The 27,898-nt window shown below is 38.1% G+C and overlaps 1 protein-coding gene across 3 annotated transcripts; it reads left to right on the top strand.

Moving 5' to 3' along the window:
- LOC144252980 (adhesion G-protein coupled receptor V1-like) lies at positions 1–27,749 on the top strand. Of its 3 annotated transcripts, XM_077794975.1 has the most exons (13): positions 1–101; positions 1,604–1,745; positions 4,572–4,834; positions 7,312–7,487; positions 8,183–8,307; positions 9,889–10,047; positions 10,150–10,296; positions 10,626–10,733; positions 14,283–14,376; positions 16,421–16,635; positions 18,384–18,433; positions 24,721–25,179; positions 27,664–27,749. In XM_077794975.1, the coding sequence occupies exons 2-7, from the start codon at positions 1,649–1,651 to the stop codon at positions 10,170–10,172; spliced, it is 843 nt and encodes a 280-aa protein (XP_077651101.1). In that variant the 5' UTR covers positions 1–101; positions 1,604–1,648; the 3' UTR covers positions 10,173–10,296; positions 10,626–10,733; positions 14,283–14,376; positions 16,421–16,635; positions 18,384–18,433; positions 24,721–25,179; positions 27,664–27,749. The 3 variants fall into 3 exon arrangements, with proteins under 3 accessions (XP_077651101.1, XP_077651102.1, XP_077651100.1); XM_077794976.1 differs by lacking the exon at positions 24,721–25,179; XM_077794974.1 differs by lacking the exon at positions 27,664–27,749 and having other exon boundaries at positions 24,721–25,291.
- Positions 27,750–27,898: the final 149 nt, after the last annotated feature.

A 27,898-nucleotide genomic window follows, 5' to 3' on the forward strand; every position in this document is an offset into this window, starting at 1 on the left:
GGTCACAGGTGGGCGGTTGGCGGCGCTTGGCGGCGGCTAGCAGTCGGGCGGGCTGCTTTGGATGCTGCTCCCCAACTGGGGTCCTCCACACAGTGTAGCAGGTGAGCAGGCCGGGGCTGCCTTCGGGGCAGAGGTCGGCGGTCCATGAGGCGGGGCCGGGCGGCGGTGGGGCCTGGCAGCAGCTTGGGGCCTGTCGGTGGCTTGGGGCCAGGCGGCGGGGGCCCCGGCAGCGGGGTGGCCCGGGCGGGGGGGGGGGGGGGGGCGGGGGGGGGGGGCGGGGGCGGGCGGTGCCATAGGGGCGTCGGTCCGGCAGGCGGGGCCGGGCGGCGGTGGGGCCTGGCAGCCGCGGGGCCTGGCGGCGGCTTGGGTCCTGGTGGCGGCTTGGGGCGTGGCGGCGGCGGCAGGGGGCTGAGCTGCGGGGGGGGGGGGGGGGGGCGCTGCCTTCAGAGCGGCTGTCCGGGAGGCTGGGCCGGGTGGCAGTGGGGCCTGGCGGCGGCTTGGGGCCAGGCGGCGGCGGCGGGGGGGGGGGGGGGGGGGCGGGGGGGGGGCGGTGCCGGGCGGCGGGGGGCCGGGCGGCGGGGGGCCGGGCGGCGGTGTGGCCCTGCGGTGGCTTGGGGCCAGGCGGCGGGGGGCCCGGCGGCGGGGGGCCCGGCGGCGGGGGGGGGCGGGGCCGGGCGGCGGGCGGGCGGGGCCGGGCGGGTGTGGGGGCCAGCGCGCCCTGATCGGTCTGCGCATGCGCGAGCCCGGCCAGGCGGCGCGAGGTCACAGGTGGGCGGTTGGCGGCGGTTGGCGGCGGCTAGCAGTCGGGCGGGCTGCTTTGGATGCTGCGCCCGGGTGGGGTCCTCCACACAGTGTAGCAGGTGAGCAGGCCTGCGCTGCCATCGGTGCAGAGGTCCCGGAGGTGGCGGGGGGGGCGCTGCCTTCGGGGCGCGCTGCCGTCGGGGCGGCGGTCCATGAGGCGGGCCGGGCGGCGGTGGGGCCTGGTGGCGGCTTGGGGCCAGGCGGCGGTTGGCCCGGCGGCGGGGGGCGGGGCCAGGCGGGTGTGGGGGCCGGCGCATGCGCGAGCCCGGCCAGGCGGCGCAAGGTCGCAGGTGGGCAGTTGGCGGCAGCCAGCAGTCGGGCTGCTTTGGATGCTGCGCCCGGGTGGGGTCCTCCACACAGTGTAGCAGGTGAGCAGGCTGGCGCTGCCATCGGTGCAGAGGTCCCGGAGGCGGCGGGGGCGGGGCTGTGCCGTCGGGGCGTGTGTCCGGGAGGCGGGGCCGGGCGGCTGCGGGGGGCCGGGCGGCTGCGGGGGGCCAGGGTGGCGGTCCGGGAGGCGGGGCGGGGAGGCGGGGCGGGGCGGCGGGGGGCCAGGCGTGGGGGGGGGGGCGGGCGGCGGGGGGTGCGGGTCCAGCGGCGGGGGGCCAGGCGATGGGGGGCCGTAGGGGGGGGGGCGTGCCGTCGGGGCGGCGTGCCGTCGGGGCGGCGGCTTGGGGGGCGGCTGTCAATTTAAATAAATTAAGATAGCTAATTCTTTGTGTTCGAAACTATATTGTTTCATCCCAAACATTTTATTAAAAAATGTTTTTTTTAAATGATATTATTCCTTTTAACTTTTAACCAGAGTCTTCATTTTTCTGATGGAGAAAGACATAAAAATATAGAAATCATGATTCTTGATGATGACATTCCAGAAGGAGATGAAAAATTTCAGCTCATTTTAACAAATCCTTCTCCTGGACTGGAACTGGGGCAACAGACAATAGGTATTTGACAATTTCTTCTCCATAGCCACCTCTTTCTCATGCTTGTTTCCCTAATTTGGGGGAGAGACAGATTAGAGAGACTTCATGATTTCTACTTACAATAAAAAAAAACATTTTAAATTAGGCATCTTGGAATTCTATGTCAGTGTTTTTGAATGGGTATATTTATCTAAAGAACAAAAAAAGAGTTAGTTGGTACTAAAGATACTATTGAGTCATTTCCACAATTTAGAATGTTCAAAACATGAACAGAGAGAATGCAGAAAATATGTCTCAAGTGATGGCTATAAAGGAGGAGGAGAAAAATAGGTAAAACAAAATAAAGGGAAAGAAAAAGAATGTATAAGAGAATTTGACTGTGAGAAGAAAAAAAAGGAGAGAAAGAGAAACAAGTAAAAAAAAGAAACAAAACAAAACCAAAATTAACAAGACAAAAACACAGACCCTTAAGGGTCAATTCAAGGAAAAATAAACATGTTTAAAAAATGCTAAAACTGAGATAAAAAAAAAAAAACAAATGTATGTATGTATGTATGTCTACCAACGAATCACTCCAGCAAGAATACATACACACATGCACACTTAAAGAATCATCTCCACTTAGGTGTTTCAAAGTGTTGATAAAGGTGGATGTCGGTACCTATCCTCAACTGTCATTCTGTTTCTTCTTGGGCTATGTATTGAGAGTAAGAGACACAACCTTGGTTGGGGGTTAACTACTTCCTCTTTTTGTGTTGTTCACTAAACTGCCTACTGGGTTGGCCTAACATTGAAGTTGTTTGAAATAGCTTTCAGCTTCCCTGCTTACCATTATAAGACAGGAAGGAACGGGAAGTAGTATCAACTGCAGTTTTGTGCAGACAGATAACATTGATGCACTCCGAGTGTGGAGCTTCTGCACAGTCCTAGTAGTGATGTTCTGGTGGCTAGGGCTTAGGTCTAATCAGAGCTTAAGGACTTTGTTGAGTATTATCTTCCCTGGAGAACACACATTCCTAGTGCCAGGCTGATGGCAATCGCTGCCAGGATCTCAGGAATCTCCCTAGAATTCTATTTGTAGGACAGGAAAGCCAGTCCTCTCCACGTGTTTCACGTCTCTATAAGTCTTACACACTTATAGAGACGTGAAACACAAACATGGCCTTCCCACACTTAGTCCCTAAGTGTATTCATACCCACTTGTTCAGTTTCATGACCTCTTCAGCTGGTTATGTGAGCCACCAGACTCAAAGGGTTAGTGAGTTGCACTCCCCTCTGTATTTCTTACTTGAATCACCATGGGTACAATATTCTCCATAACTCTTGCATTTGTGTTCTACTAGGTACACGTTGGGCCACATGATGGGACATTATGGCAGTTCTTGTTTGATCTTACAGGCTTCTGCAGCAGCAAACAGCAAGGTGGCCTCCTCAAGATGACTTCCATGTCAGGTTGAGAGAAACAGATTTCACAACAAGCACATTTCAAACAAGAGCCTGTTGTGCAGCCTCTGGATAGCTAAATTATGACTTTTTATCATCCATAGGTTTTTCCATGCCAATAGGTTGTGTCTCTCTCTATATATATTACCCCTCCCCTCTGTGGCCAATCAGTGCTGCTGCTGCTGCTGCTACCAAGTTGGCTCCAATGTACTCTTTCTTGTTCTTTGTTCAATGCATCTTCATTTCTATGTTTCTAAGAGACCATGATTGTCTAAAATTGAATTTTAGTTCCCTTTTTTTACCCACCTTGCTGAGAAGCAGTTCTCCTGCTGCTTGAGTGTGGAGTCATGGAGCAACTGGAAATGCAACCTTCCTCTATTCCACTATCTTGAATCTCTTCTAAATTTATATTTCAAACTCTTATCATATGATAATTTTTTTCTTGTATCTTGTTAGTAGACAAGCATTTCATTTAAGGATGAAAGTTCTGGACCTTCTTTTCCATTACCTTTGCCTGACGGATAGCTCCAGGACATGTTGAGCAGTAGCAGTGCTGGCAGTCATCATTATCTTGTTTCTTTCTTTTTTTTATTGTTATTATTAGTTGTTCAAAACATTACAAAGCTCTTGACATATCATATTTTATACATTTGATTCAAGTGGATTATGAACTCCCAATTTTACCCCATATACATATTGCAGATTCACATCGGTTACACATCCACTTTTTTACCTACTGCCATACTAGTGTATGTGGTATTCTGCTCCCTTTCCTATCCTCTACTATCCCCCCTCCCCTCCCCTCCCATCTTTTCTCTCTACCCCATCTACTGTAATTCATTTCTCTCTCTTGTTTTTTTCCCCTTTCCCCTCACTTCCTCTTACATGTAATTTTGTATAACAATGAGGGTCTCCTTTCTTTACCATGCAATTTCCCTTCTCTCTCTCTCTTTCCCTCCACCCTCTCGTCCCTGTTTAGTGGTGATCTTCTTCTCATGCTCTTCCTCCCTATTCTGTTCTTAGTTGCTCTCCTTATATCAAAGATGACATTTGGCATTTGTGTTTTAGGGATTGGTTAACTTCTGTTTTTACTGGGAATGTTTTCACTGTTTCATCATTAAATTTGGTCTCTGCTGTTGACTTCTGAGAGGTAGCATCACATCAGGTTGACAAACCTACCTTCCATTCTAAGATTGCAGAGTATTTTCATATAATAAAGGAATATGAAATTTTATGTAATGCTTTAAAAATGACCTCTCTTTAAAAAAAAGGAAAAGGTACTCTTAAAATGATCACTTGAGGTCGAGAGTTGACCTTCTTTCCAATGAAATATCCACACTCATTTCAGCATTTATAACAGCCCTTCTTATTTTCACTTATCATTGAATATTTTTGTTTTGACAGCTGTAATTACCATCCTTGCTAATGATGATGGCCCTGGAGTTCTATCATTTAACAACAGTGAGCACTTTTTCCTGAGAGAGCCAGCAGCTCTCTATGTTCAGGAAAGCGTTGCGGTCTTGTACTTTGTTCGGGAACCTGCACGAGGACTGTTTGGAACTGTGACAGTTCAGTTCATTGTCATGGAAGTGAATTCTTCAACAGAATCCAAGGACCTGACTCCTTCCAAAGGCTATATTGTATTAGAAGAAGGTGTTCGACTCAAGGTACAGTATGCAACTTTAATGAGGATGAAGCTTATAACTCTAATATTTACAAAATATTTTTTCCTGCATCCTCAAAAGAAGAAAAAGATATTTCCAACTTAGGTGAGAAATAAAGACACGATTAGATTATTATGTGACAAGTGCTAATGTACTATATAATATGTATAGAGGGCAACTGAAGGAATTTACTATTAATAGAGAAATATGGAAATAATAAAAATACACATTTTTTTTTAATTTTAAATTCCAAACTTATTTAAATGGTATACTTCACTTTATATGTAAAGCATAAGCCAAAAAAGCTCCCAGCCTCAGTCAGTCATTTCTTTTTGCTATATTTTAATTAAGCAGCATGTAACTGCTGCTTCAAACTGTTTGAGAATAGGAATAGTGTTTTAAAGAGAAAAATCCTGGATTTGAGATTAATTATGAATGTGATCTATCCTTACATAAGTTTAGTTTCCCAACTTATTTTTCTATATATTTTCCATTCCTGTATATTGATTTTCTGTTCCTACTAAACTTTATTTTTAAAAATATAGTTGAAGTTTAAATTAGTTCATCGAATTATCTTTAGACATTTTTCAAGCTAGCTAAAATACTGCTTTAAAGAAATACATTTGGGGCTCGCCTGGCATGCGTGCGGCCCGGGTTCGATCCTCAGCACCACATACCAACAAAGATGTTGTGTCCGCCGAGAACTAAAAAATAAATATTAAAAATTCTCTCTCCCTCTCTCCCTCTCTCTCCCCTCTCTCCCCTCTCACTCTCTCTTAAAAAAAAGAAATACATTTGCAGCCCTTTCCTCTAAACTAATTCATCTAACAATCAAATAACTTTCTCAATTTTAAGTTTTTGTAAAGTTCAACATATTTTTTGTTCATTTTTTAAACGTTCTTCCAAATTTAAAATCTTTGATTTCTTCAAAGACACACTTAAATTGTGAAAAATACAAAAGTTCAAATTTGAAGTATATTAAAATTTGTCATTGCTTTATTCACATTTTTCTCTTAATAATTTTTTTGTAATTTAAAATGTTTAAAATTTTTTTACTGTAATATTTTGTGTCTTTTTCTCGGCGTGTATTTAAGTAAAACTTTTGTTCATTTGGTAAATTAAACATTAGAGAAAATTAGATTAAATATTTTTGGCTCACACAACTGTTTTTGCTCCACGTTTTTATTTTGACATATAAATAGTAAAATGCACCAATTCCAAGCATATGGATTAATGATTTTAAACATAGTATACACACATATAATGACCTGTATTAGTCAGCTTTTCATCACTATGAACAAAATACTGATAAGAACAACTTAGTGGGGAAAGATTTATTTTGGCTTAGCGTTTCAGAGGATTCAGTCTGTGTCATCGGGCTCCAAGGTAGAATCATCTTGGTGGAAGGGTGGAGTTGAGGAAAGCTGCTCAGCTTATTGCACCCGGGGAAAACAGAAAGCAAGAGGAAAGTGCCAGAGAGAACCCAGACCTTTCCAGGAAAACCTCTATCCCTTGTGACCCACTTAATACAAGTAATCCATTCAGCCATCAGTGGATTAATCTACTGATGAGATCAGAGCCATCATGATTTATCACTTTCCAAAAAGTCTACCTCTGAGCAGATGAGACTTTGGACAACATTTCATATCCAAAACATAATACCTCCACTCAGATTAAAGATATTAACACTACTATTACCCAGATGGTTCTCTTGGCATCTTGCCTTTTCAAGAGGAAACCACTTTGTAATGTTTTAATTGACTCATTTTTGCTGATTCTTGAGCTTTGTATAAATAGGGCCTTATAGTATCTATTATTTTGTGTTTAGCTTCTTTCATGCTTCTTTTGTGTGGTTGCGGACATCCGTAGCTGATCCTTTTTTATTGTTGAATAGAGTTTTGTGGAACAGATCACCATTTATTTATCCATTTTCCTGTTGATGAACATTTGGGTTGTTTTCTAATTTGTTCCTACTATGGCTTTTTTGTAATATATATATTTTAATTGTCAATGGACCTTTATTTATTTATATGTGGTGCTGAGAATTCAACCCAGTGCCTCACACATGCTAGGGAAGTGCTACCCCTGAGCCAGAACCCCAGCCCCTCTACCATGGCTTTTTAATGGTGAATCCTAGACTACAAAGACATTAATGAAGTTATATAGCCAGAGCAGGATAAAAAAGTATCCCAAAAAAGGACATGAATTTAATATTTTAATATTTTATTCTGTGTTATTTAAAAATGTCATTTATTTTTTAGACACTTCCATGTAGTGTACCACAGTGTTGAAAATCCCAAAAGTAATAACATGAAAATCCCAAAAGTAGCTATCACATTATGGGGACCATTATTAAATAAAAAAGAGGTGCTGTTTTTTGAAAGACATTATTTTGGTTTCTAAAATGTTTAGTAAATTTCTCTATGTGTTTTGCAAATATATTCTATTCTAGTAACTTTACTTTTTTATTTTGTTTTCAGGCCCTGCACATTTCTGCTGTATTAGACACAGAACCAGAAATGGATGAGCATTTTGTTTGCACCTTGTTTAATCCGACGGGAGGTGCTAGACTAGGGGCTCAGGTTCAAACCTTGATAACAGTATTACAAAATCAGGCCCCTTTGGGGCTGTTCAGTATTTCTGCTATTGAAAATAGGTATAATTTATTTATAAGAAAATGTCACTTCTGAAAATAAGGAAGAAATAATTTTTGACATAAGAAAATGCAAAAGAAAATTGAGGTGTGATTATGTAAAGTGGACTTTTAAAATGAATTCCAGACTTAACCATGGCCTGCTTAATGGTGTCATCAGAATTCTTATTTTCTCATACTTCACACTTCTAGGAAAAGGCCTGCATTATTTTGTGATTTTAGAAATAAAAAGCAAGAAAAAATATAAAATATACTTGGTCACTGAATCCAAATACATTACTTTTTAAACATATTAAAATGATTATAATTATAAAATTTCCTTTGGAAACTGACAGATATTTATATACAGTATATTAAGAGATTTAGTTTTATTCTTATACTAAGAATTTCCTGTTTTTTCCTGTCAGATGTTTTTGATTTATGTGTGAAAAAATTCAAAAAAGACAGTTTTAAAATGTGTAATGTTAAATTACTGATCTTCAGTATTTTCTGATTATAAGTGTTGCATTTGTACTTAAAAAAACTCCATAAATGAATATTTTCAAGCACACATTTGTCTTGAAAATATTCATGTATCAAATTTGTGCATGTCATTTGGGTTGTATAAATGTAGAAGCATATTAAGCATATACTGGTAATGTGACATATATTTTAAATATGTAGAAATTATATTCTTTTTCTGTTTTCCACAATTTCAGAGCCACTTCTATAGATATTGAAGAAACCAACAGAATGGTATACTTAAATGTGTCGTGTACTAATGGCATTGATTTAGCTGTGAGTGTGCAGTGGGAGACGATATCTGAAACAGCCCTTGGCATGAGTATGTTTAGTTTTTTATGAGAAAAAAATGCTGTAACTCAGAAATGTTGCATGTATAAGATTTACATTATTTCCATGAATTATAATTTATGGGTTTATTAAAAATGGGAAACAGATATTTAATTTTATTACTATATCCAAGAATATTTGAGTGCCTAGGAATGTTACTGAGCTCATGGAGCTTAGAATTTAAGGTGTACCAAAATAATAAGTAAAAATCAATGTGGAGGAATCAATTATGCAAAGAACTGGGTTGGAGGAACCTGGGAGACACGAGGGGGAAGCTTTAGAGGCAGGAAACTCAGGCATAAAAGGACATGTCATAATTGAAGAACCTCAGTGAATAGGGAGTACAGAAATAGGGGAGATGCAGAGATCATTGAAGAACTTGAGAAATATTTTATGGATGTCAATCTTTTATCCCAGAGTTAATGGAAAACCTTTGAGTGGTTTAGGCATGGGGAAGATGGTATGGTATGATCATGTTTGCATTTTTAAGTGTTATTCATAGGACCGTGTAAAGAATTGGTTGGTATAGCAGAGAAGAGAGGATGCATGGAGATGAGCAAAAGGGCAACAGATGATGGAAGTTTAGAGCAGGTGATGAACTGGGTGCAAGGGTGAGGGTGAGACCCAGATGACTCCTAGTTCCTCAGCTTGTGTGGTAGGATAGAGTGTCTTGCCACTGACTAAGAGATGTGTGAAAGAAGGCTAGGTGGTGTTTTGGTGAGGGAATTAAAATAAATCTGTTTTAGCACATTTTAAGTTTGAGTTCCTTTTGAGAAGGCGTTTATACTCAAAGGAAGGTCTCTGCTGCAAGATAGACTTAGGGATCTGACATGTGTTACTGTTTTTAAAGTCATGGACATTGATTTAACAATCTGAGAAGAGGAGCTGTAGACAGAGAAGGGAAGAAGACCCAGCCTGAAAATTGAAAAGCATCAGATTGAATGGCTAGGGATAGCAGAGTGATCTCACGAAGGGGATTTGGAGACCTGGTGAGAAATACAGGAGAAAACAGTAGATTGCAGATACTAGAAGAGTGTGTTAAAGGGTGGGAGATGGGCTGGGGCTATTGCTCAATGTCAGAGTGCTTGCCTAGCATGCCCAGGGTCCTGAGTCCAAACCCCAGTGCTGGAAAAAAGAAAAGAAAGAAATAAAACATGTTTTAGCATATTTCCCTTTAAAATTACAGTTAGCAAGTATTTATATTTAAATAGACCTTGGGAAAGTTCATATGGCTATAGAGTGAAGTATTAGTACTCCTTTTGTTATCCATAATTGTTATTTTAAGTTACTATTTTTAAGTTTTCTAGCCTCTTTCTCTCTCTCTCTCTCTCTCTCTCTCTGTCCCTGTCTCTCTCTCTCTCTGTCCCTGTCTCTCTCTCTCTCTCTCTCTCTCTCTCTCTCTCTCTCTTTCTCTCTCTCTCTCACACACACACACACACACACACACACACACACACACCATGGGGAATTCATTTGTATTGAAGTCATTAGTCTCAATGTTTAAATAACAAATTAGAGCAGATAAGTTTGAGAAGGAATTATGCACTGGTAAATAATGATTTATGTTTTTTAGGGGTAATGGATGTTGTCTTTTCCATATTTCAAAGTTTTTTTGGACAAGCCAGTTTCTGGCTGGTGTTTCTTTACTTTGGAAGATTCAGTATATGGTATAATGTTAAGAAAATCATCATGTACTATTTACCGATGGCAAGGGATTTTTATTCCAGTAAAGGTAAACATTGCTTATTTTTTTCCACAGTGCACAAAATAATATATACAAGTAAATGTGAGATACATTATGAGTTAACTGTTTTTTGTAATTCTCATTTTCTAGGATTTAATGATACAAAATCCTAAAACTTGTGAGGCCTTTAATATTGGTCTTTCCCCCTACTTTGTAATTACTCATAAAGAAAGAAATGAAGAGAAGTCTTCTGTTAACAGTGTGTATACCTTCACATCTGGATTCCAGTTATTCCTGGTAAAAACAAAATCTTCATTTTATATTGCTTTACCTAAAAGAAATTCAGATTTGTAAGACTGATCTAAATGGATGACAATGTATATTCTATGTTAATGAGTAACAGAACTTTTTGCAAGTTGATACAAATTGTAGCATGTATCTTAAACGGGGGCTATTTTTGTTGGCTTGAAATGATGTATGCTTATGATATATGCATACCTAGTGATCAGAATAGTTTTAAACATCGAGTCTTAAACATCAAATACTAACTCATTAGTATAATATTTAGTGACTTTCTGAGTTAAACTCTTTAAATTTTTATTCCCACTTTTCTGTCTTCCTTGCAGGTGCAAACAATCATTATTTCTGAGAGTTCCCAAGTAAGATATTTTACTTCAGACAGTCAAGATTATTTAATTGTTGCAAGTCAAAGAGAGGATTCCGAATTAACTCAGGTTTGAATCTTTGAAAATGAAGATCTCCCCAACTTTTAAAAAAATACTGTAATTGAAAGTTATGAGGTAGGGTCTAGAGATTTGGTATAAAAGAAAACCATAGTTTGTGGTAAAGTAGTAAAGGAGAATATGAATATTTATTGGTCCCAATTAACTTTTAAACAACAGTTATGAATATTATATGTTCTTCAAGAGCCAAAGCAAATGTAATCATAAACATGAACATTTAATAAGAATTTAATTGAGTTGGAAAACATTATGGAGGAAAATCACACAGCTAGATAGATGGTATCACTAAAAATTCATGATTAACATTACCAATTGGGCACTCAGCATCACCCCAGAAATTTCACATTTTTCTAGCACACTACATCTTATAATCTCCTTAATGCTTAATTGATAATTTTTGTCTCTGGTGCTTCTGTACATGCTTCTTATCGCATCATTTTCAACTAATGACCTCAGTGAAATGAAAGTCACTAGAGGGAGATTACTTATTTTCCCAACACCAAATTCAAAATTCCACTTAAAAGCCAGTGTTGCCCCTCCCTCCTGCTGCAGCGGAGGAGTGTCCTTCTGGAGAAGCCCTTCCTTTCACATGGCTGCCCCTCAGCCTTCATAAGGTTTAGTTATTCCCTCCATAGCTGGCATTTCTTTCTCCACGAAATTATTACAGTTGGCATAAATAGTTGAGAATTGTTCAGTTTACAACGAAATCCCTTGATCTCTTCCCTTTCTGATTTCTTTTTTTTCATTTATTTTCTCTCCTTTTCGGTAGGACGTTGTGAGAGAAGTGTCAGCTAGCTTTGTCTACTTCTCATGCTCACCCATGGCGACTGGGTTGCCAAATCTAGTGGATATGTTTATCACTGTCATATACAACTTCCCACCAGCATGAGACTTAGTCATACCCAAATCTCATCCTCCTCTACTCTTGCTTTGTGATACCACAAGGCTTTCCTTCTTAAGAACTCTGTCTGCTCAGTCTCCATTGCTGGATCCTCCTCCCTTTTCTGAATCAATATGTCTTAGAGTATTCCATAATTCAGTTTTAGTTCATATTTCTTCTTTCTTTTCACCTACTATGGGAAATTTCATCAGTTCTGTAGCTCTTCATAGGAACATTAGGCTAGCTTTACATATCAGCTGTAGGCTAATGTCTTTCAAATCATATCTGCAACCTTTCCTCTGTAGTCCAGACTTGAATGTCTAACTGCCTATTGATGCATCCACTTAAATATATTTTAGGAGTGTGTTATAATGTATATCAAGCTGAACTGTAATTAATTTTCTCTATGAAACTGTGCTTGAGTATTTGCTTTTATCTCGGGAAGTAGTAACCTCAGAAATGCAAGTGCTCAAGGGAGAATTCTGTGATATATTTTGTTGAATTACCCCCTTTTTTTTCTTTCACATCTAATTGATCATTAAGTGTTTTTGAATCTGTGTCTCCATAATATTTTTGAGTGTAGACATTTCTTTCCACCTCAGCTCATCTCCATCTAAGCGTAGTTCTTATCTTTTCTTACCTGAACTGCTAGTCTCCAAGCAAGTCTCTGAAGTTCTCTGATCTCCTCAGATTCATTCTCTATTGGTAGCGAGAGTAATCTTTTAAAAATATTGATTCATGTTACTCATTTAAAAAATTTAGTGATTCCCAATGATAATAAATTTAGCATTAGTTAGTATACTATATATGTAGGATAACCATATTTCTTCTAGCCCAGGATAGCACTGGATCATGCCATGTCCTTGTATAATTATTATTAATATTTCAATCTCTAAAGAACCCCTACATGAATGGTAATTGTATGGTCACCCAAGAAAGGATACTTCATGACCTCCCCTTTCCTGTCTTGACTGTTCAACCCCTTAGCACTGTCAGCTTTCTGGGCTAGTTTTTATTCAGAGCACCATAACCATCTGTATCTTAGAAACTGTCATGTCATTCCTTCTAACTTCATTCCCCTAATACATACATTTCTTTCATCATATCATCCTGACTTTTGGCTTCAGTACCAGTTTTAATTTATGGTCATCATTTGTTCAGTTATTGCTATGTGAGTTTTTGCCTTTTCCTCATCGTTAATAAGAGTGATAAAGGAGGAGGTCAGTGTACCCAGGCTCCTAGCTTAATGCTTGTCTCAAAAGTCCTAACTGTTGACTGCATAATTATTAATTTTTCTTTTTTAAATTAGAGCTTTATAGTTATACATAGTAGTTGCATTCATCCTGAAAAACTCATACATGCATGGAAATCTATTTTAGTTCATGATATCCATTTTTCCCTCCTCTTTTTCCCTTCCATCCTCCTTCCCCTCTCCATCCCTTTCCTCCACTCTGCTAGACTTCCTTTCACTTGTCTATTATTTAATATTTGATTCATTTGTATTATCCTTTCCTTACCTCCTCCTTTCCTTATTTTACTCTAGCTTCTGCATATAAACTTTGAGTTTCTGAGTTTGGCTAATTTCACTTAACATGATATTTTCCATTTTCATCCATTTACCAGCAAGTACCATCATTTCATTCTTTTTTATGGCTGAGTAAAACTCCATTGTGTGTGTGTATGTATCATAATTGTGATACATATTAAGAATATATATATGTATATGTATATATGTGTGTGTGTGTGTGTGTATATATATATATATATATATATATATATATATATTTCATTCTATTCCAGTCATCTATTTATTGGCATCTGGGTTGATTCCATAAGTTACCTATTGAAATTTTGCTGCTATACACTTTGAGGTGGCTATATCCCTGCAGTGTGTCAATCTTATGTCTCTCTGGAAAAATACCAAGGAGTGGGATAGCTAGGTCATAGGGTGGTTCCATCTCTAGGTTTTTGAGGAATCTCCATACTGCTCTTCAGAGTGGTTTAGTAGTCACACCAACCATGTTCAAGTGTACCTTTCCCCCCCCAACATCGCCAGCAATTATTATTCATATTCTTGAGCAGTGCCATTCTGACTGGGTTGAGATTACATTGTATTGTAATTTTGATTTATATTTTCCTGATTGCTGTTGAACATTTCTTTCGTATATTTGTTGGCCACTTGTGTTTCATCTTTTGAGAAGTTTCTGTTTAGATCTTTTGCCCATTTATTGATTGCATCATTATTATTATTATTATTATATTATATTTGGTGCTAAGCTTTTTTTAATCTTCTGGATATTAATCCCCTATCAGAAGAATAGGTGGCCAAGATTCTTTCCCTTTCTGTCATCTCTCTCTTCATGTTCTTAATTGTTTCCTTTGCTGTAGACAAGCTTTTTAGTTTTATGGCATTCATTTATTCTTCATTTTATTTCTTGCACTTTGGGGGTCTTGTCAGTATCTATATGATGGACTATGGAGCCTATGTTTTCTTCTAGTAGTTGTAAAGTTTTTGGTCTAATTCCCGAGTCTTTGATCCATGTTGATTGGGATTTGTATAGGGTGAAATAGAGGGGTCTGTTTTATTTTTGTATACATAGCTATCCAGTTTCCTACCACCATTTGTTAAAAAGGCTGTCTTTTGTCTGTCTAAAATATAGTTTTGACAGATTTTTCAAATGTCAGATGGCTGTAAGTATGTGGATTTGTCTCTGCATCTTCTCGCTGTGGCTGCTGCTTCCTTCTTGCTGCGAGGTAAGGAAGAGGGAGGGTGTGGGTCTTCGTGGGGGTGGCAGCCAGGGGGGCGGGGGCGACTTCAGCGGCCTGCCAGGACCACCACCGCCTCGGGGTCTCGGTCCTGCCGCCTCCTCCTGCCGCCACCTCGCTGCGGCGGCGGCTGCTTCCTTCTTTCCTCAAGGTAAGGAAGAGGGAGGGTGGGGGTCGGCGTGGGGGGTCAGCTTGGGGGTGGCAGCCAGGGGGGCGGGGAGGGGACGACTTCAGTGGCCTCGCCTTCCTGCCGCCTCCGCCTCCTTCCTGCCTCCACCTCCTTCCTGCCTCCGCCTCCTTCCTGCCGCCGCCGCCTCGTTCCTGCCGCCGCCGCCTCGTTCCTGCCGCCTCCGCCACCTCGTTCCTGTTCCTGCCGGCGCCGCCGCCTCGTTCTCCTTCCTGCCGCCACGATTGAGGTCGGCTTTGGGGGCAGCTAGGGCTGTGGTAGCGGCGGCGGCAGCTTCCTTCCCACCGGGAAGTAGGGCAGCGGGGATGGGAACCTTGTTAACTTTAGCCAGGGCGGTGGCGGCGGCAGCTTCTTTCCCGCTGCAGGTAAGGCGGCAGGGCTGGGGTCCACGTGCGGGGCAGTAGGGGCGGCGGCAGCTTCCTTCCAGCGGCAAGGTAGGGCGATGGGGCTGGGGTCCTGGGGGGTGGGCAGTTAGGGCGGCGGTGGCGGCAGTTACCTTGACGCCAGGAAGTAGGGCAGCGGGGATGGTGTCCCCGTGGGCTTTGGCTGGGGCGGTGGCGGCGGCAGCTATTCCCGCTGCAGGTAAGGCGGCGGGGCTGGGGTCCACGTGGGGGGCAGTAGGGGTGGCGGCAGCTTCCTTCAGGCAGCAAGGTAGGGCAGCGGGGCTGGGGTCCTGGGGGGTGGGCAGTTAGGGCAGCGGCGGCCATAGTTACATTCACGCCAGGAAGTAGGGCAGCGGGGATGGTGTCCCCATGGGCTTAGGCTGGGGAGGTGGCGGCGGCAGCTTCATTCCCGCCGCGAGGTAAGGCAGGGTCCTGGGGTCCGCATCGGGGCAGTAGGGGCGGCTGCAACTTCCTTCAGGCGGCAAGGTAGGGCGGCGGGGCGGGGGTCCTGGGGGGTGGGCAGTTAGGGCGGCAGCAGCAGCTAGGTTCACGCCAGGCGTCCACGCCACCAGTGTCCCCGAGCTGCGGGGCCTTTTGGCTGCTCCTATTACTTGCCCGCTGGGGCTGCGAGCTGTCGGTGGGTGACCTTCCCCACAAAGGGCCGCGGAGCTGCGTGGACGCTGGCAGCAGCAGCGACAGCGGCAGTGGCTCGCCTATGAGGGCGCAGACATTTGTTGCAGTTCTTGGGGCTTTGTTGTTTTCCTTGGGCTTTTACCCTTCTTTTGGTTAATTTTGGATAAAATGTCCCCCGTGATGTAAATATTGAGCAAGGAACCTTGGTGACGTGGGGAGCTTTGCCGAAAGTGCAGTTTGGATTCTGCTTTTCCCATGGTGGCGGCTGGATGAATCTTCACTGCTGGCTGTGGAAAAGGCTAGGGAGGCTTGTTAGTTGAGTTTTAAATTTCCCAGTGTTGTGTTTAAAGGTTTTACGTGCATAGAAGAGGAATGTTCACCTTAAATAAGCATATGAGCGGTTGACAGGGAATGTTTTCCTCTGGGAAAGGGAATTTGGTAGCTCTGACCCATGTCAGTCTGTGAATATTTAGACGTGTAGTGACTTTTTAACATTTTTCATAAAAACCTGTTATTTACAGTTATGTTGTTAATACTCCTTGCCTTAAGTTCCCCGGCAAATCTTTTTCATGCCTTCTGAGAAAGTAGACAATTCATAGATTATCCAAGGAATGGAAAAAAATGTGAGTGGGTGATTTCGGACAATCCCTGAGAGCTGGCATTGTAAGATTCATCCTATCCCCAGTAACATTTTCATACAATAAATGTGAACACTTTTGAAGCCTTTTTATAAAGATACAATTTGGGAATGATATTAAGATAAGGAAAAGCTGTTGATTGATTTCTTAGATTAACATTTCTTCCCTCTTCTCTTTCCTCTTTAAAAAAGTTTTTCAAGTGATAACTTCATCAAATGGCCAGTGATAAGCAAATGTCCGATGATGACAGCCCCAGCACCAGCAGTGGCAGTTCAGATTCGACCAGCAACACCCTGCTGCTCCAGAGCCTGAAGATCATGAAGAAAGAACCTTCTGCCACCCAGGGGAAGAAGAGCACCAAACTCTCTCGCAAAACCACTGCTAAGTTATCCACTAGTGCTAAAAGGTAACATTGTCAGGTTGTCTTTCAAGCAATTGGATGCTTTTATTTTTACATCAAGAACAATACTCCAGAAATACTTCATGACCAATTTTATTTGTACTTGAATGAATTGTCATCCTTTAGGGAGCATGAAAATATCCTCACTAAAATTATGCTTCTAAGCAAACTTATTCTGTACTTTGGTAATTTCAGCAAGAGTCCTAGAGACTGAATTCTCATCCTGACAGTTTAAGGAGTTGGCAAGGAAAATTTGTGAAACTGAATTAGATGGTACATTGGGGATGTTTCCTTTTGTGAGTTATACTCTTGAGTGAAATTAGCGTGTGTCCATGTGGGTGTCAGTCCAGGCATCTGTGGTGGCAACTTCATAAAAGGAAATATGTCACTTTTCATGAAAGGAAATGATCAAAAAAGTTTATATTTGCTAAAAAATGTTGAATGTCAGGCCTTGGCTTTTTTTGAAAGCAGATTTTAAATTTGCTTAGTTTTACAAACAAGTCTTTAAATCCTGCATAATAGGTATAATTTTTTTTGTAGTTATAGTTATCCCTGTTTGTTCTTGTGAGAACAAATAAAATGGAAAAGTAGCCATTAACAATCTCAGGTGTCACTTTGCTGTTAAAACTTTGCACATCTTTAAAACTCCTGGATGTTCTTGACATAGTAGTGAAAATCAACAGCAGGAAAAAAAAACATTTTGTTGGTTATAAGTGAAAGATTATTTGTTTCCTGCTGACTTTTATTTTCTATTATGGCAAAAAAAATCCATCAATGGGACTCCATCAGTGATAGTGGTTGTGTTGAGTAGAACTCTTGTATCAAACATAAAGTGTACCTATAGCATTACCTAATGTTGATGTTTTGTGGTTTTTCATTGATCACAACTAAAAGAAAAAGGAAATATAAAAACTGATCAATTATTGCATTTTATAGTGATTCATGTTCTTATTTTTCTATACATTTTCACAGTCATTGCACCATTAATCAAACACTAATGAACTTGAGAATATTGTATTGAATAGCAGCAGTCTTTGAAATAATTTAAAATTCTTCTCAGTATGTTGTAATCTTGTGGAGAGAACATTAAACAACTTTTGAAAACATTTTAAATTTCAAGAAAATCAGAGAAATGCTCTTTTTCCCCTTACCTTAAGGCCCTCTTTCCTCCAAGAGTATGAAATTTAAATTTGCGTGCTGTACCTAAGATCAGAGAAAAGAAATGGTTAAGTAAGATTGCTAAAATAGTCCTTGGAAGTTTTTCATTGGTAAAGGTATTTGTAAATTTTAAACTTTTTTTAAACAGATAAAATATTGACAAAACTATTAATGTGCTCTTGCAATAGCTTTCTAATTTTTACCACAGTAAAAGTGGATTGAAGTCATTGTCAAAAATATTCTAGTGCTTTTCCTCCTTCTGTTTTGTCTCATTTGCATATAAGCTTGAAAAGAGAATTTCTTTGGTAAAAAGAGTTTTAAAATAGATTTTACATCGTTTTGTTGAGTAGTAGTGGAGGACTTTCTCAAATCAGGTGTAAAACCTATTTACAGTACCAAGTGAGAAAAAAGCTGCAATTTTCTGTTAAGGAGTTTGGGTTATGCCTCTGAGAACAAAGAGGAAGCAGCCATGTTAGCATTACTGAAGGCAAAACCAGCCTTGCAGTTACCTGCATGATGGTAGAGGGCATTCTGATTTTCTGGTTATTCTGTAGACTGTCTCAAATCCTTTTTGTCTGTTCCCATTTCACTAATAGAATTCAGAAGGAGCTAGCTGAAATAACCCTTAACCCTCTCCTAACTACAGGTAAGAAACAAATTTTGTTATTTTGATTTCTAAATTGTGGAATGATATCAGGAGATGAATGTATTATCCTTGTATGTATGTGCAGCAGAAGAGGCTAGCTAGCTATGTTTGCTTCCTTAAAACTTTGCAAGTGCTTTAAACAAAAATTTCCTAGGTGAATTAAATTAGGGGAAAAACACTGTTTAGCATGTATCATATATTCTGTACTTATGAATATACTGATCTTGTGCTTCTTGCTGAGATTTGTTTGAGTGGTGTTGATTTTTCTGTTGTTTTTCTGTGGAATACATTTATTCACAAGTATTTTGTAGAAACCTGTAAGGTTTTAAGTTTTAAAGTTAATGTTTGAGTGCAATCTGAACTGATTTTCCAAATTTAGAAATTGTTGAATATGGTGTTACAAAATGTGAAAGCATTAAACAGGAGTATAGTTGTTTTTGTTTGATTTATTCAGTAACTTGCCTAAAGGACAAATTTTATGTGCTAAGCTATGGTTGTAGTTGTTATTTTCTAGAAAACACATTGTTGGAATTATTTACATTTTAAACAAATATCCTAATGACTTGGGAAAATTCTTAGAAGTAAATTAATTGGAATTGTGAGAAGAATCAAATTCAGTGGAACTCAGACTTTAAGATTGGTTGACAAATTGTATTAAAAGTAGCTGGTTGATTTTTTTCATTTGTGTCTTATATAGTGTTCTGTTTATTTTTGAATGGTGACTGTATGGTTTACAAAATTTATCAAATTTAGAGAGCAATATTATAAATAAATTGCATAGAAATATGTGCTCAAGAATGAGAGGGGAAGGGATGCTAGAATTAAGGCAGTGTTATGATTTGATATAAAAATGTTTTGGTGTTTAACCTGTGTTTTTGCTACAAATTGTGTTTGCTCATGTTGATCAGCACCATCTCTGAAGTCTACTTGAGACATAATAAAGAAAAATCCATTTGCTACTTATTGTGTGTGTTAACCAGATTCCCAGATAAGGGGGATCTGATCCTGATTTATCCAGTGAATTAACAGTTTTGCTTATATTTGTAGTCACAGCCATTTCAGTTTAAAAAGCAGACATGAATGTGAACTAATTATAAACAGAGTGGTATGTCAGATCTCAAAATATTACTTAAAAAGTATACTCCTCAATAGTGTAGCCACTAGCCACATTCTGACTATGGACCAGGTTGTTGTGGTTAGTTGAAAATGTGATATGCTGTAAGTGTGAAATGCATACTGGATTTTTACATCTTGAAATAATATTTGGCATGTTTAGTAAGTGTTTTAAAAATTGTATTTTTATCATCTTCGCATAGTTATTAGAAAATTCAAAATTACATGTGTAACTTGTATTATAATTTTGTTGAACAGTATTGCTTTAGAGAAGAAGTAAATCAGTATTTCTTTTACCCTTCTAAATGGTGTGTCAAATCTGTACCATTTAGGAGGTCAAGTTAAATTTGCTCTGTGGAAGAATCACTTAACTTTCAGAATATATTCTGATAATTTCTGTTGATTTTCTGCAAATGGCTTAAACCAGTGTATGAATTTACATCTAGAGAACATAGTAGACATATTGAATACTTTCAGAGCAGTAATTTACTAGTACATTTGGTAAAGGAATGTACTTTAAGTGTTTAACCCAGGACTGTTTCCACAAGGTCACAGGATTATTTTAGATGAAGTAAAATAATCTAAAATAATAATAATATTTCTGTGAAATAGAAAGTAAGTTTCACTTATCGCATATTTTTTTCTCTTTATATACCAGATTTCATTTAGGTTCATGAAATAATGCTTAACATTTAGTGATTTAACTATTGAAGCAGTAAAACTTTGGGCTTGCTTGTGCACAGTAACATGGAATACTTATATCTATTTTCTTTTGTCACAGTCTTTGGTGACTGTTGGCTATTGAAAAGGACATCTTTTAACTTCTCTAGTTCTTTAATATCTGAGTTTCTTTGTGGCTGTGTAAGTGATTCAGGAAAAAAAAAAACAAATGTAAAATACAAGTTTCTTAGGAAATTAGAAGTTGTTTCTTACTACTTTGGGGAGAGACTTTTTTCCATACACCTCATATGTAAAATAATGCAGATACTTTTGTGTGTCTTTGGATTCTTCTGGGTAGAAGGTTAGTTCTTGTAATTTTGATAGAAAAGCCTACATTTGTATTGTGTTTTTGCTTTCATGCCAGAAAATGCAATAGATTGTGGTATTATATTTATTTTAACTCATAGCTGCATAAATGAGAATTTTAGCTTTATGGTAATTGTATTATTTAGATTTGTTAATTTATGTTGTAATTAAAAATGGGATTCCACAGTCATAAGTATATTTAGAATTTGTGTGTTAATATTGCATGAGACCTTTGAAACCTTATGCTTGCTACTTCCAGGTGCAATTATTTAATTATGGCTTTTGGTAAGGTGTGTGTGTGTGTGTGTGTGTGTGTGTGTGTGTGTGTGTGTGTGTAAACTTGTCAAAGTATGTGGCAGTTAATTATCCCTCAGGGAAGAAATGTTAAGTGTATCTGGGTACATTCAGGAAAATGTTGAATGAGATATAGGAAAACCAGAATTACTTGTACTAGGGAGATTTGTCTTAAATCCCATCTTTTGTTTTAATTAATAAGTTATTATTTAGTTACATAATTAGGTCTAATATACACATCCAGGATGGCCTTTGAAAGATATCATTGTCAAATTAAATGCATGACTTTAAAAGTGTTTGATTATATGTCAATAGGAATACTTCTTTTTCTTTTAGTAAACAAGGTTGATAAAGATTTAATTTCTAATGATTTGATGGTATTTTAGGTTTTAAGTATTGAAGGCCTGTGGGCCAATGCATTTTAAACACAGGGAAATAATATATGTTTTTTGGTTTACTTTTATACTTTTTACATTCTATATTTTAGATTACGGTATAAAAATCAATTCACCAGTGAGCATGAAGGGAAATTATTATGAACATCCCTTTGTTTTACAGAAAGTTATGGACGAGAGTTGTTTAGTAATGTGTTGACATTTACGTTCTGTTTATCAAAGGATGTGCTTCCTTTTCCACTTAGAGTTAGCACTTGTGTAAACAGCAAAAGTTTGGAAAGGTGCTGGATTTCTAAGTTAACCTTGAATTTCTTTTCCTGTATAGAGGGTACAAACATGTACTCCTAAATATTAATGGGTTTGGACTGAATCTATGTTAAAGAAGATATTTAAGAGTAATTGTAAATCCTTTTTGGATGAATGGAAGGCCTTATGGGGGGTAGATATTACAGTTTCAAGTTTATATTAATCATATGTTGACTATCAAAACCTGAAATTAGCTACTATAATACTTGTAAATACTATAATACTTGCAAATTTTGTTAACTTCCCTTTTTTAAAGAGAGAGAGAGAGAAAGAGAGAGAGAATTTTTTAATATTTATTTTTTAGTTATCGGCGGACACAACATCTTTGTTTGTATGTGGTGCTGAGGATCGAACCGGGGCGCACGCATGCCAGGCGAGCGCACTACCACTTGAGCCACATCCCCAGCCCTTAACTTCCCTTTTTAAAAGAAAGAAAAAGAAGTAGCATAAGTTCTAAATCAGAAGTTGGCAATTTGCACGTAAGAGTAATTTTCTGAGTATAAACTGTGTTTCTGATGGTTGCCATATCTCTCACTATTGTCCAGTGTAGATTAGAACTTTGCTAATTAAAGGGTGATCTTCAGACTAGCAACATCTGTATCACAGGTGTGATTGTTAAAAATCAGAATATTGTTTTCCCCTAACCAGAAGTACTGAGTCCGAATCTGAATTTAATAAGATTGCTAACTGAATTGTGTGTCTATTGAGGTTGGAAAAATCCTGCTACTGAAGCCAGACTGTTCAGATCCATGCTGTGCCACTATTGGCATGCCACTTTATATAAGTTACGGGATATTTTTGTTCTTCAGTTTTCCAAGTTGTAAAATGAAGATTAAGTTGATCTCCCCATTGTATAATTATTGTGAGGATGAAATGAATTTGTTGAAAGTTTTGTTTACCACATAAATTGGATCCCTAAAGTGGATACAGCATGATAAAAGTAGGTGAGACAGTTTAGCAGCATGCCCTCACTCTTGCTGGTGTTTGCTCCAGTGCATCCACATCCTACTTATTGGAAAAATTACATCTTAATTCATCATCTAATTATTGAGTACATATCAAGCAGTTTGTTTTTAATGTGAATAAAAGCAGGTTTTTTTTTTAAAACTTGAGTTAAAACAGAAAATTAGCCTAAAAGTGTTGATCATAGATGAACAAATACTCAATCCCTTCCAAAAAATATGTGTAAACTTAATGATACTTTAAAAGAATGCCTGGGATTGGGGCTGAAGCTACTGGCAGAATGCTTGCCTAACATGTGTGAGGCACTGGGTTTGATCCTGAGCACCATATAAAAAAAACATAAAATATATGCATTCTGTCCATCTACAACTACAAAAAAATGTTTTAAAAAATATTTATAAGAATGCCATGACTATGACTGCCCAGTAAAGTATAATAAATTTTTTAGATAGTTGTATTAGTTACTATTTTCCCCTCTTTAAATATCCCATTTTAAGAGTTTGTGATTTTATTCAGAATGCAGTAATTTCAATATTTGTAAAATTTACACTCATAATAGTATAGTTTACCAATTACTTCAACATAATGTAGTGTAATTCCAGGCAAAACAGTGAGTTGGAATTTGAAAGAAAATATTAAATAACTCATATTCTTTACTTTTTTCATAATTGTGATATTTAATATTATTCACTTAAAGATTATTTAGCTATCATTTCTATTTGCTTATAGAAAGTAGTTGATAATTACAGTAATTCTAATTGTGTCCAACTACAACTAAAAATTAAATTTTAAAAAAAGAATTCTGTTTGGGCATTTCATTAGAATTTAAAAGATGAAATATCTTTAAACATTTAATGTTTCTTTTGCATCTGGATCACGGAAGTTTTTGCCTCTTCCCCATATTCATAGTCTAGGAGATAGTTGACAATACCTGGAGACATTTTGCTTTTCAAAACTTGGGGAAAAAGGCTCTAGCATACAACAAAGAATTGTCTCCCTTCAGGAGATCTTAATGAAATAAAACATATATATGTTTCTGTTATGTTTTACTAGGAATATTGAAGTAACTTGTGACTACAGAATGGGAGTCACCTTTGTATTGTCTTAGTGATGAAAATAAAAACCAAATGAAGAGCATGGCTTTCTCACCAGTGTGTAATTTAGTGTCAAAATCTAATATAATGTAATCATAACTTTCTGCAATCATAGAAAGTAATGTAATTGCCTCTTCGGAAAAATGTGAGAAGAGAGTATCAATATCAAATTTTGAGAAATGTTAAGAATAAGGGAAGCATCTGGAAGAGATGGGAAGGATCAGTCTCTAACCACAAATTTTGCACACCTCTAGTTCTCCCACCTCCTACCACATATCTGGCTTTGTAAAACTTTACTTTTTATTTTTTGCCTTAGATAACTTAGCTAAAAATTATTCCAAAATTATGTAAAATAAATGTAATTTTCCATTATTAAACTTTTGTTTTCCATAACACATTAAAAGGAAAATTAAATAATAAAAACAGACATAATAAATTCTTGTTTGATATAATCATTTAAATATCTTTTTTAGACAGCAGTAATTCAAACAAAAAATACTTCCCTTACTTAAAATGTAACATTTTATATTAATGAATCAGGAGGCTAAAACACTAAAATTGTCAGACTCAGTAAATCCTTCAAATATTTCATCTATAGAGGCACAGTAAACACTTAGTGTAAATTATAAAAGGTTTTTTAAAATATATAAATTCCAGGTCAAAATATATCAAATCAAACATATATCAACTTTACTTCTCAATTTACTTCTCTATGTAATCATATTTTGTTGACTCTAAATAACATTGTCTGGTAACTGATAATGACATTAAAATTTGTATCATCTCTCTGCTAAAATATAGTAAACTCTACTCTGAGCCCCTCATTCATAGGTCTTACATCTGTTATCCCATCGTCAGCAATAAAGCCAATGAGATTATTCTAAAATATAAATGTCCCCATGTTATTCTTGTCTTTGCTTTTTAAAGGACCAAGCAATGTACTCTCTAATTTCTCTTTTGCCTATTTTCCCTTTGTTGTAGAATTATATTGTGCATTTCAATCAAATTAAAGTCTTTCAGTTCCCTTAACTGTCTAATATATTTCTAGTTAGGCAGATGATGATGCACCTCCTGAAATCCTATTTTCTTTTCACAGACCTCTCAGTCTCACTCTGCTCCATCTGGAAATATCCAACTCCTCTTTGGGATCCTTATAAAATCTCCCTTTTGTGAACATACACTTTATACAGTCTCCTTGATGACTTGCTGCTTCCCGTCAGTTCTATTTTGGAAATATTTGCAAAACTGCATTTATTACCTCATATCACAGTTATTCATTCACATCACTATTTCCATTTGCTGACTATGAAAGAAAACCTTTCTGGTTTTGGCATCTGCCTTGGCAGCAGCAGTCGGAGAAGACAGCCTGGAAGACCTCCTCTTAGGCTTCTTCTTAGCCTCACTTTCTTCAGAGCTGACCTTCCTCTGGAGCTTCCTGGCTGAGAGCACAAGGCTCATGCAGGTGCTGCAGGCAGTGGCTCTCAGGAACCTTCTGAAACTGTGCTGCCTGGCCACTGCTGCTGTTCCCACCACATGAGTTGCTGTGACACACCAAGTATTCAATTATTTTAATTCAGTTTTTACCATAATTGAGACATAACTATAGGCAATTTTAAATCTCTAAATTTTGTGATTTTAGCTACAACAAACCAAATAAAAATCAAATCCTTACTATTATGTTTTGTTTATTCTGCTTTCTAAATAAGTTCTCATTTTGTCATTATTGCCAGTGCTTACAACCCTCCTTTCTCTTATCTCTGGCCTAGAGAACAGTGACCTGCCCCTGGTTACTCTTCCTGTCATGAGCCTCTCTCAAGTGTGCCATTCTCCCCTCTCACAAGCATTAGTTTCTAAAATAAACATTTAACCATGCCATACCCACAAAAGTAAGAAAGTATTCTATTATTTATGCAATAAACTCAATATTTATTCATATGTCCCCCAGCTCTTCCAAGCATGATCACAAATAGTCTTCCAAATTCCCTGTAGGAACAAACTCAGCCCCACTAATACTTGTTCACATCATTCCTTCGCTTCACACAATTCCTACCTCTTCTGATTTTTATTGCTTCTCTGTCTCTATTTATGCTTAACATTTGCCAACATAGCCTCCATTGCCTCTAGCTCCTTAAGTTCCACATTGAATTCTCTTTTTTTCATGCCCCAAAGAATTTCTGCTGCACCATCATTACTTTCCCATCCTAATAGAAGTGAGAGCTTATTAATCTAATTTCCATATACTTTTTCAAAAGCTTTAATCATAACATTAAGTGTGCTTTGTCTGTTTTTACAAATAAATATCTTCTCCATTATGATGCAAATTCTTTCAGGATTGATATTATATTGTATCATTTTTTATATCATCAACATCTAGTATATAAAAGGAAGAATGAAAGAATAATCTAAATATAAAATATATCTAAAGTTTCTAGTTACTGTGTATTATATCCAATATTCAGAGCTATAATATTAATTCTATATTTTGTGACAAGGAACTTCTTGTAATAATTCTACAGTGCAGGTGGACATAAACTTTAAAGCCCAAATGAAAGCCCCACACCACTTACTTTCCCCAGTAATAAATGCTACTTTTGGATTATGCTAATAAAATCTAACCTTCCATTAGATAGATGATTTCTGAATATTCTTGAATAAATTACCTCTTAAACAGAATAAAATTAGAATGGCATTCACTTTATTAATTAGCAATTTTTAAGACAGGCAGAGATACAATTTACATACTTAAATATGCCCATCTATTATACATATATATTATATATACATATATTTTTGTCAGGCCTACTATTTCTCTATCCTCTAATAGATAATGAAACAAAGGTACTTGTGTTTATCAAGTGTAAAATAATGCTTCTGTGGATGTGGGGAGTAGTTTTTAATTGCCTGCTATTACCTATGGAATAAATTTAAGAGTTAAGTTTGATCACTTAGAAATGCTTGGTTTTAATGCTTATAAAAATTGAACTTACACATATTCTGAAAAATACATTTTTTAAATCAAACTTAAGCTCATTTCACTTTCTCTCTTTAATATGTCATCAACACAAAAGCTTTTATCTCTTCCAATCTAAAAAAGAGTATGTTATTGTGGATAAGTGAAGGAAACAGCAAAAATATAAAAATTAAATATTTTGTGTCACAAGTCTTTTATGAGGAATAACATTTGTTTGATTTTTATTTTTTGAAAGCTAAATATGTAAATGCTAATTCTTTAAAATTGGAATGGAACTTATTGATGTCTATTACCAGTATCCTTTTTTTCACTGTGTCACAAAGGGGAAATTGGGCGCATCAGGCCAAGAAACTACTCCAACATATTACACAGGAGAACTTTAAAAAATCTAAGGGAAATTGGACAGTGGCATTTGCAAAATCAAGCAGCATGATACAAAAATTTGAGATCTATCTAAGTCAATAGGATGATTTTATTCAAAGAGAAAAAGTCTCCACTGTCTCTCAGATTGGCAAAATCAGTTTCCTTTGTCATAAAATTGCTTAAAATTCCAAAAGGTAACATTTCATATGTCAGTGACTTGTTCAAATGGCTATCCCCTACCTTACCTAAGCCAATTAACATCACTATAAATTTTGTTCATATTGATTTGCCTTTCTTAAAGTATAAGCAGGAAAAATTCCTCACTGTCTCAAAACCTGCTATTTTTTCTCAATTATTTTGTGACTTCCTGGCTATTAAGTAGATGGAATAATATTTAATGCTCACACAACTGGGGCATCTGAAAATGAAGGGAAGTCCATCTTCCTTAGCCACTCTGTCCTGGGGGATGACTCCAGGTTCCAGTGCCAAAACAAATCAGGAGAAAAACTTTGTCTCAGAAGTATTTTATTGTGTGTTAAAATGGCAAAAATAACAAACTGAGGTGGGTGTTTGTTTTTTAGAATCCAACTCAATTATAAAATGTACTAAATTAATTTTCCAAAATAGTCTAATAATCTCTCTCAGAAATTACAGTGATGCAGTGGTTATTTGCATTTTCCTGATTATATTCTATTTTTTCCTCAGAGGGGGACCTATGTCCAAAGGGAACAAGTCCTATCAATTGAGTGTCATAGCAATCATGCAGAAGCTTCAGCATATCAAAATGTCAGAAATCAGACAACAGAGAGAGAAGATGAACGTTTAAATAATAGAAAAATCTTCAGTAGCGCTGAAGTTTGGTAAAGAAAGAAAAAGGGAGGTGGGAAGAAACTAAAGAGTTAATGAGGAAATAATTTATGAAGAATTTTATAATGCTTTC

This window comes from Urocitellus parryii, unplaced genomic scaffold, assembly GCF_045843805.1.
Source record: "Urocitellus parryii isolate mUroPar1 unplaced genomic scaffold, mUroPar1.hap1 Scaffold_79, whole genome shotgun sequence".
NCBI lineage: Eukaryota > Metazoa > Chordata > Mammalia > Rodentia > Sciuridae > Urocitellus > Urocitellus parryii.

Excerpts from the sequence above, each read along its gene's own strand:
- LOC144252980 (XM_077794975.1), top strand. The coding sequence starts at position 1,649 with ATGATTCTTGATGATGACATTCCAGAAGGAGATGAAAAATTTCAGCTC. Across the intron at positions 7,488-8,182 it reads ATTTCTGCTATTGAAAATAG|AGCCACTTCTATAGATATTG; the intron begins GTATAATTTATT and ends CCACAATTTCAG. Across the intron at positions 8,308-9,888 it reads TGAAACAGCCCTTGGCATGA|GGGTAATGGATGTTGTCTTT; the intron begins GTATGTTTAGTT and ends TATGTTTTTTAG.